The following is a 10,167-nucleotide window of genomic DNA, read 5'->3' on the forward strand; positions in this document are numbered from 1 at the left end:
ACTAATCCTGCATGGTAGCATATAAGTAGCCAGCTGAGATTAGCAAGTGCTGACTAATTTAGCTGCCAGCTGCCACAGAGAAGAATCCTCTATTCCCACTGCACCAGTGGTATCTGGGGAGGCCTTTAAAAATGGACCTCTGAGGCCTCTGAGTAGCTGCAGTGGGTGTAGGCCACAATATATTTTCAAGCTGATCTGCAGCTTTGTTAGTCACAGTTTGTTTCTTTTTCTGTCCCATTTGAAACTGTCCACATTGCTTTTTATATGCAGCTTTGCTTTGCTGTGGGAACTGCAGTGCAGTTGGTTTATTAAGTTAATACATGATGAGGAGATAAGCAATGGGAAACGTATCAGAGATTTGCCCTGTGGTTTGACTTGTAGGCAGTGAGACAAAATCTAATCTTAGCTGAATGCCCACTTAATGTCTTCTAAAGCTTTCAACCATCACAAACAGATGGAGATTATTCCGTTGTCACAGAGCTGACTGGTCTGATCTTTTTAAAAATTTAAATGGTTAGTACCATTTGTATGATCTACTACTAACTGAATGATAGTCAGCAGTCTAAACAGCTTGAATCATGCCATCAAGTTCAAGAGTAATGCCAGAGATGTCGTTAAAAACCAGCATTCATCTTCAATAGCCAGCAAGGACACTTTAAAAATATCAAGAATTATAAACAGACTTTGGTGTGTTTGTTACAGTAACAGCACTTCCAGCTCCAGTGGCCAGGGATCATGGGATCATGAAGAATATCTCTCAAGAGAGTTTTAATTTAGCGACTGGGACTATTTTGTTGCTTTAAATAAGGATTCATGGACAAAGTTCAAAAATGTGCAGATATGCCTGTGCAGAATTCTGGGTTATAATCATAATGCCCAAAGTAGGCGAAGGTGTTACGTTGATTTACCACATTTGGATAAAACAACTTAACTCTCACTGTAGCAGAAAAGAAAGAAAAGAAAAAGAAAAAACAGACCTTTAAAACGATCTGTTTTCCATTGGTCTGAGCCAGAGCCGCACCCACTTCAATAACGTGCCTGGAAAACTACCAGCTATGTCATAGCGCCTACGAGGCAACACTTAGGGCGATACTGAGCAGCAGTAGTAGCATCGGCAGAATCACAACACATTGGGCCACGGTTTCTATAGTTTACACAGAGCTATCCGTGTTAGATATTTTGTTAGGTGCCAGCTATGCTTTCCGACAACGAAGAGCTTGCAATGAAAGAATCCAGAAGACGAGAGCGTCAGGAAGGTAAGCTTTGCTCACTTCTTACAGTCTGGGCGGCTATAGAGGGATTTAGTAGCTAGTCCTTTCGACGTTAGCAGAGCAAATGTGAACACCACACAAATACCAAGTTATTTAACTTTTTCCATGAATAACTGTTCATGTCTTAGTTATAGACTTATATCTCCACCTGGCGTGTAAAAAAATGCTAGCACTAGCTGTAAATATGAGGTCATGCTAGCTAACACTGACCAACCCTAAAGCGACCGTTTGTCAGTCAGTTAGCATGCCCTACTCACAGGCTATTATTAGCAGTGGATCGATAACATGTAAGGGCACCGTGAAATCAGCAAATTCGTCAGTTGTTCTGCAGCCGTTAGCGGTTAGCAATACGTTTATTTATGAATATGTTCGTGAAGACGTGTGTGTGTGTGTGTGTGTGTGTGAGGGTGGAAAACCTAATTTTACAAGCTGACATCCTGAGATAACGTTATGTGTTTAGGTTACGTTTTAATAGTCGAAATAACGTGGATTTACCTTTGATTGCGTAGCTCTACGGTAATGAGTATTGATTATTTCAGTGATGGAGCTGTTACCTTAATATGATACAGGCATTAATTCAGTACGGTTAGAGCTCATGGCGACTAACCTAAACATTAGTTAGTATTCATGCCATGTATCTATTAGTTACTGACCTTTCAGTGAATGCCTAACTTCTGTAAGTCGTTCAATGGCGTTTTGACCTCTAACTTTGTCTGTAGGTTCAAGCAGGTATGGTTTTCATGATCTTGAAGGTACGGATCTCAGCCACGAAAACGATTGCATGTCACTGTCAAATCTTAACTGTAGTAAATGCTGCAGGCAGTAGGGCGGATGATGTGACTGCCAGCGTGTGTAAACAAATGCCTGAGAATATTAGGTGTGGGAATGTGGATGGAGGTTACATTAAACCTGACTAACTACATACATGTATATACAATATACAAGTGTGGATGAAAACTGCGTTGATGCATGACTGGACTGGAAGGTTAGGTAGTTTAACAAGCTAATATTAAGAGTAACATCTGAAAGAACTTGCCCCTTTGAACAGCTGTTTGTAGATGTTCTAAATGCAGTGCATATTTACAAATTCCCACACAGATAATTTGACCCAGGTGAATTTATTTCAACATGTGTTTGTCTCCTTCCTCCTCCTAGCACTGGAGAATCCAGAAACTGACATTGGCTTGTGTGGCTGGCTGCTGGTCCTGCTCTCCATCCTCCTCATGTTGGCTACCCTCCCCATCTCCATATGGATGTGCATTAAGGTCAGTGTTTATTTTCCACTGTACAAGCAAAACTGGCTGATATGGTGGAATAAATTACAGCAAACGGCCTACTCTGTTTACTCAGTGTTTTGGAAATTCAAGAGACTTATACCCTTTGTGACGTGTATTTATTTAACAGCCCTTACAAACAGGTGAACCATTGTTTTGCGTTTATGTAATTAAAAAGGATCCTCGGTGAGCACGGTAATTTCACCTGCAAAAAGAAAAGACTCCTGTGTGAGCCTTTTGTGTTGTTTTTCTCTTTGCACAGATTGTGAAGGAGTATGAGCGAGCCATTATCTTTCGCCTGGGGCGCATTTTGCGAGGAGGAGCCAAAGGACCAGGTCAGAAGTGGTTTGTTTATACACTGCCATATATATTTTACTCCATCCACCTTGTCAGTTCTTTCATTGAAATGTTGAATTGAATTGAATGCTCTTCCACTGAGATGTCTTTAAAGTAAATTTTTTGGTACAAATAAAGCTCCCCTGTTCAGAATTTTATGTTTAAGGTTTTCTTATATTCTTTAGGTTTTCTTAAATGTTGAGTTGTGTTGTATTTTCCCCTGAGTGTTATAAATCACATGTGGTTTAGGTGATTTAGATTGAAACCAGTGGCTTGCAAGTAGGGAAAACTACCAAGATGGTGATGAAAGATAAGATGTATAGGATGACCTTCAAGGTGTATGCTGATCACAGAGATTATGTCAATGTTGGAGAGCGTGTGTGCTTCCTGTTTATTATGTCAATTAGCTTATAAAGACAAACAGATAATCCTCGTCACAGTGAATCAATCATCTTTGAACCATATGTTCATGGAAAAATGAAGTCATTGTGTGACACTAAGAGAAAAATTGGTCACCTTAACATTTACATGTGATTTATATTCATCTTTACACAGAACAAATAGAATCTCTACTGTTCTTTTTCACTTAGAGGACTGTGGGTGTCAGTTTTAGTTAACATTTCCTCTTCTTCAGTGGGGCTGGAGGAGGTCAAGCACTGGTCTGTCATCATCCAGCCAGGACTCTGATTCAGGGGCGTGGTGCCTCTGCTGTAACCAATAGTGACAGGCCACATGTCCAGCTCCTCGGCTGATCTTGCAGGTCTTTTTTCTTTAATGCTGTTAGACTCCTGACTGATGCTGCCTTTTCCCAGCAGGCTCAGTGACGTAGGCTGCTATAACAACTCAAAGTGTATGCAGATGTACACAGCGCAGACCATAAGTATTTGGACTGTGTCAGTGTTGCTTTGGCTCCACTCTGTATATGAAAAGAAACTGTGTTGAAACTGTGATGAGGTTGTGTGTGTTGACTGTCAGCTTTAAATTAAGGGTGTTTACATCCACACCAGACAAACCATTCTGGAGTTGTAAGCTGTGTTCTTCCTGTTTTAGAGACACTATTGTCATCGGAAAAGTTAAAATAAACTTCCAAGTAATCATATTTATTGTTTAGGGTTCTGTAAATTCTGTGACTGAAAGAATGAACCACAGACATCAGGATTACTACCCTGCAGATGGTTGCCAGGACTCTACTGCAGCTGCCCTCACTGCTTTCAGGCTTTTTGTCTTCAGTCTGGTCTTGAGCAGTGAAGCACATGCCCAGTTGGACTGAGGTCATGTGACCCCTCTTTGGACCAAAATGCCTCTGGGGTTGCCTTGTCGTCATGTTAAGGGTAGTTGTCGTGAATCTGGGGGACTGTGTTTAAAAAGAGAGTCTCACACTTTTCACCAATATGAATATACACACTCGGCTGAAAGTCAGCACTTTAATCTCATAGGCATTGTTTAATTTCAGATCTGTGCTGCTGTACAAAGCCAAACAACAGTAAATGCATCATAATACTGTCCAAATGCTTAAAAATGGAACTGTACTTTGGTGGGCTAAACCTCTAGTATGGGAGTTTAGGATTTATTCCAAAGGGTATTGGATGTTTAAGGGTGATACCAACAGTATCTGATACTAACCAATTCTTTGTTGTTTCATGTGACTTTTTTATTTTAGAAGTCTATCCAAAGTTCACTCTTAGAGGGGTAGGATGTACTTTCCCATCCACTCCCTTCCCGCTGGTGAACAGGATGTCAAAAGCCGGATGTCTGGCAATGCTTCCACATATATGTCTGATTAGGAGGTCTGAATGCCTTTATCATGCTATTCTCAGTGATGTGAGTTCTGTTTTTGAAAGGCAGCATATTTGTTTAAGTAAAAATACAGAGCTCCCACAAGGAATGATTTGCATACATCTCATAATTCACTGTCTCTGTGCCTTTGATTTCTTGTTTTTACTGGATCTAAAAAAACAGACACTGTCCTCTCAAAATGCTGAAATGTGACTCCTCAGAGAGCCTGGGGACCCCTTTTATGACAGCTCACAGTAATAATAGCTCCCTGCCAGTAATCCTCATGTTCCTAAGGAGCTGGGGATGCCAATGCCAAAACTGAATTCAGCATTTGGTTTCCCATAATGCCCTTTACCCTCACCCTCCATCTACTGCAGCTGTTGTACAATACTGACTTAGAACATGTCCCCATATATTTTGTGTGAAAAAGGCTCCGAGGACAGTTTGTCATAAGATGAAAAGGAACATGAACAGAAGTGTTTATTGATGAACCAAGCCTTTGTCAGATGTTTATCAGTGGAATTTTCCTCTGCGTCACAAGATGGGTTTCAGAGGCTGTTTGAGAGAGAAGGTTGACCTCTTTATTTTGACAAAAATTCTTGAGAATGCAGGGAATGTCACGGTTGAAACGGAAATAAACAGATGGGTGTGATCTTACCATTTCAATAAACGATATCCTGACAGGAAATGCACCTCACAAGTCTCTAACTGGTGTGATATTAATGTTTGCTAAATGATTGCATACCTAGCACATGTCTGTTTCACTCAGGCACATGCCCTAGTAGTGTTATTGCACTGATTCAATAATGGTGACGTGAGACAGGCGTATGAAAGCTGTAAATATCCACAGCTTTACCTCGCTGTCAGCACAGCTGCAGTCTTACAAAGAGAGCTTGACTTGGCCTTCTGTCAGAATTTCATTCATCCCGGTGTTTTCAAACATTTGCAAAGAAGCTCCTTCTCATTATTGTGTTTACAGTGGCTTTAGTCTTTGTTAAAACTATTTGCATTCTTGTGATTCCACAGGGTTGTTCTTCATCTTGCCATGCACTGACAGCTTTATTAATGTGGACATGCGCACAATCACCTTCGATATCCCACCGCAAGAGGTACGACACGCACACTTTCAATTACATTAAACAAACACATGGTCACATTCCCTGAAATTCAAAGGACATTAGAATAATTTTGCAGTTTCTTGACAGAGCAAAACGTTTAAACACTTCTATGAAAACATTTTTTTCCTTAACATCCAACAATTTTTTCCTGTTATTTCCTCGTGCATGTGTTTAATTGCTTTCCTGCTCTTAGGTTTTGACCAAAGACTCTGTGACAGTGAGTGTGGATGGTGTGGTGTACTACCGGGTCCAGAACGCTACTCTAGCTGTGGCTAACATCACTAATGCTGATGCTGCCACCCGACTGTTGGCCCAGACCACCCTGAGGAACGTCCTGGGAACCAAGAACCTGGCGGAGATCCTGTCTGACCGCGAGGAAATCGCACACAGTATGCAGGTAGCCTACAGTAGCAATGAGACGCACTGTTAGCTGGTATTGTAATTCAGAACAGGCGACTATCACTGATTATATGCTTCCCTGAACTACCGTCAGCCAGTTCATACGTTTTGTGGTAGGTTGGCATTTTGAATCATATGCTGGTAAGCTCTCTACACAGCCTTTACACTTGAATTTGTGTCACTCCTGCTGCCCACATTCCATTATCAAGTAAAAGCTGCACTAATTAGGGGTTTTTAAAATAATAATGAATCATATGTGGAGTATTGAAGGTGTCACTCCCACAGAAAATTAGTGAAATGATTTTTTTGTGCCTGCAAACTCTCAGGCAAAAAGCTTTTTACAGGAAGAAAAAAACAACACTGTATACAGACAGAGATAGTTAGCAACTAGCTGGTGAACAAAGTGAAGTGAAGCATCTCTGACTGTTTCTGCTGGTTGTTTGAATAGACAACTTTTTATGTTTCCTAAAATGGCTAACACGCTACAAGTTAGCTGTTAAAACTTAATAAGGCAATAATATGTCATGACGATGATGTGTTTTCAGCCTCTGCTACTGCCCCACTAAGTGCCTAAAGTTCATAAATGAAGTTGTAATACTGTCAGTACAGAGATAATTCAGCTGCTTAGTTGTACTTGGCCTCTAGCATGCTTATGCAGAAGATAATTAATACTTCTTTGACAAATCGGCATTTTCATTCAAAAACATTTACAAATCTTTATAGTCTTATTCTACATGGATCACTTTAATGGCACATTTACCATTCTTTTTAGTAGCTATTTTAGAACATTTAAAACACAATACTTTGAGTCCGTCTACAGTTCCGAATCATTATGTCAATACGCCGACATTCCTGTGACTGTATGGTAAATGTGCTGTTTTCGAAGCTGTACCTGGAAAATGCACAGTAATGTATTAGGGAGCAAACATCAGTTAAAACAGATATAGGCAATAATATGAGAGTACAAAAACACAGACTGATGCGTACAGAAAACAGAATAGAGGATTACATTACCACCTTGCTTGGAGTCAGGTTTACCAGCTGCATAATACAAATGTTACCTGAACTGTGTGTGAGTGCCAGAGTTAAACTAACAAACTGTAATCCTGAGATAATCCTGTGTTTCCATTTACACCACAGCTGTTAGTTGTTGTTGCCTTTGAGCTCAATTATTTATTTATCCATTAAACTTTTACTCTCGGTTTATACTGTTTAGCTACTGTAAATGATTAAATATTCATTTCTGATGCAGATCCAGTCAGAGGGTTTGTAAATGCAGGTACCTGTTTACCAACATGGATTCCTTTGCTGCTGCATTGAGTGCTCCAATCACTGTTCAATGGTCAGACAGTTGTTGACAGCATGAACATATTCACAGTTTCATTTACAGACACACAGAGCATAGCCTCGTACCTTTCATTTTTGTTTTCACAGTAGGAGGCTTTGTCTGGTTTGATTTAGTACAAGAACAAAGCTCCTTTCTACAACACTGTCACTGTACTCAGCACAGAGACCAGTCTGTTTTAGATGCTGATCACAAACATCCTTTATAAAATGAAACAATAAGCCACGCAGTCTTGCTAAAATAGTAACTGTCGTTATGAAATGACTGCAGTAATCATGTACCATCTGTGCATGTAGCCTGGTTGAGCTCCATCTGCTGGACAGTTTAGAACGGTGCAAGAGAATTAGTTTTTATATAAGAGTAAATGTTGAACACTTGTCTCTGTTCTTTCAGTCCACTCTAGACGATGCGACAGATGACTGGGGCATCAAGGTGGAGCGGGTGGAGATCAAAGATGTTAAACTGCCCCTTCAGCTCCAGAGAGCCATGGCAGCTGAGGCTGAGGCCAGCCGTGAGGCCAGAGCTAAGGTACGGTGATCAGTTTGCAAGCCTCCACTTCCATGGACAGATCTAACTCTTGGTATAGAAGTTTCATCGCCCCAAAGCCCTCAGTCCTGTTAAATTCACCTCTCTTTCCTCCTGTTTCCCTCTCAAGGTGATAGCAGCAGAGGGAGAGATGAATGCATCACGGGCGCTGAAGGAGGCCTCCCTGGTGATTGCCGAATCTCCTTCAGCTCTGCAGCTGCGCTACCTCCAGACCCTCAACACCATCGCCGCCGAGAAGAACTCCACCATCATCTTCCCACTGCCGCTGGAGATGATGCAGGGCTTCATCAAACACTGAGGAGGATCGCTCACATGTACACACTCTCACAACACACATCATTTACACACACATATTTAGGCAATGTTTCAATCAAGTACGTCTCTTATTATCACATTTTTCACCTGTGAAAGAAGAAGTAATTCCACCCCACGAGGTAGCAGCTGTCTGGATTAATAATCTAAACACACAAGGTAATTCTTTGATAATTTAATTCCAAATATCCATTTCTTTGCAAAAATATTCTTATAGATCCACCAGAAAGCTTTAGTAGATGAGCAGAAGTTAAAAAAATGAAATGTAGCTTGTGTCATGTTTGCTTTGCTCTGATTTGAATGATTTTATGTGCACTGATCTGTCAGAGAGCTCTCTGTCACCAGCTGCTGATTCAGCGCGCTCAGCTAGCTGAGTGGCTGCTGATGAGGGTCAGCCAGAGTCAACACCAGTGGTGCCAAACACAGCAAAATCTACACCAGTTAGATTTGTGTCTTCCAAGAAATGACCAAAGCAGGTGCTTTGCCATACAGTGCTTTGATTTGTTAATGCAACTAACACTTACCTTAAAAGCCGTAGTGTAGAAGGTGGTTTAGCTTTTATCCTGCAGTTTTATTTTTGTACGTTACAAATGAAGAAATAAAGGTTCCCTGACTGTCAAAATAGACACAGGAACCCCAGACCTTCTCAACATCCATTTGACAAAAACTTTAAAGGAAAGTGCCAGGTGGATATGCAGCTCTACACCTGCACACATAACCGCATGCACACATGAATCTGTATTAATGTCACTGATGTCTCCTGAGGATGTGGCACCCCTGCGACCACTGCCAGTATCACAGTGCAATTATAAGTTTATACCTAAAAATGTATTCATGATATCCATGGCTTTATTTCCAAGCCCCAACATTTAAATGAATGTATTTTAAATATTAGCTGTGCCATTGCATGTTGTTATTGAATTTTAAACATGTAACAGGGCGATCAGTATAAGCTATACTGTACTTAATTTGTTGCTCTCTCATTTTTCGACTTTCACAAGGAGAGTGAAAAGAAGAAACAATCACACGCTGGTGTAAAGATCCTATTTGCCTTTTTACAACGTTAAGTGTTGTAACTACAGTAATTATTGTGCATGACCAGACTGAACTATTTAAATATTAAGAGGTGCAAGATGTTGTAGTTAATCACATACTAACCAACACCACAGAGGTATGCAGTAAAATAGCTCCCTCAGAGAGAAGGGACTGGCCAGTGACATACTAATAATAGTAAGGAACACACAATCACTACACATAGACACATCACATCACATACACACGTCCTCCTGTACCCTTCTCCTGTCGCCCACTGTGTCTCATTACAGCTAAACAGCTCAACAGCTGATGTACTACTACATGTTTACAGTTCATTTTCCATTCATACACTATGTCATAGTCAGGGTGGACAATAGTCGACTAGCATCCCTGCACCATCATTAAGTGAACTTATCAGCCACAGTAGCACTGTGTACTGCAGGCTTATAAGTCGTTCTGTCATTTGTGCACCCCCCTGTCTGGCTTCATTCGTCTGCTCAGGAGGAGCAGGGATTGAAATTTATTGCAAATCTTTCAGCCAAAAGCCTTAACTTACTGCCATCAGTTGAGTTCATTTTACAGTTACACGTCTATGCACTCTCAAATGAAAACAACTTAAGGATTTTATGTACTTATGTTTTTTTAACCTGCAGTATTTTATCACATATATGTTCTTTCTGGTTGTAATACGTAGTCGTTCTGTTTGTCCTCCTTTTGCCATATAAAGGACAGTAGTGTTGGTCAGTGTATGTTAC

The 10,167-nt window shown here is 40.7% G+C and overlaps 1 protein-coding gene across 1 annotated transcript; it reads left to right on the top strand.

Moving 5' to 3' along the window:
• The first annotated feature begins 1,049 nt into the window (after positions 1 to 1,049).
• Positions 1,050 to 9,345, top strand: stom (stomatin). Its single transcript, XM_018693088.2, has 7 exons — positions 1,050 to 1,256; positions 2,427 to 2,536; positions 2,808 to 2,880; positions 5,684 to 5,766; positions 5,969 to 6,172; positions 7,913 to 8,047; positions 8,175 to 9,345. Exons 1-7 carry the CDS (start codon positions 1,196 to 1,198, stop codon positions 8,361 to 8,363), a joined length of 855 nt encoding a protein of 284 aa, XP_018548604.1. The 5' UTR covers positions 1,050 to 1,195; the 3' UTR covers positions 8,364 to 9,345.
• The last annotated feature ends 822 nt before the right edge of the window (positions 9,346 to 10,167 follow it).

Source organism: Lates calcarifer, linkage group LG9 (assembly GCF_001640805.2).
Source record: "Lates calcarifer isolate ASB-BC8 linkage group LG9, TLL_Latcal_v3, whole genome shotgun sequence".
Classification (NCBI taxonomy): Eukaryota; Metazoa; Chordata; class Actinopteri; family Centropomidae; genus Lates; species Lates calcarifer.

Bases quoted from the DNA above. Each gene is read 5' to 3' on its own strand.
- stom (XM_018693088.2), top strand. From the start codon at position 1,196: ATGCTTTCCGACAACGAAGAGCTTGCAATGAAAGAATCCAGAAGACGA. The intron at 6,173-7,912 runs GTAGCCTACAGT...CTGTTCTTTCAG, and splicing joins AAATCGCACACAGTATGCAG to TCCACTCTAGACGATGCGAC. The intron at 8,048-8,174 runs GTACGGTGATCA...TTCCCTCTCAAG, and splicing joins GCCGTGAGGCCAGAGCTAAG to GTGATAGCAGCAGAGGGAGA.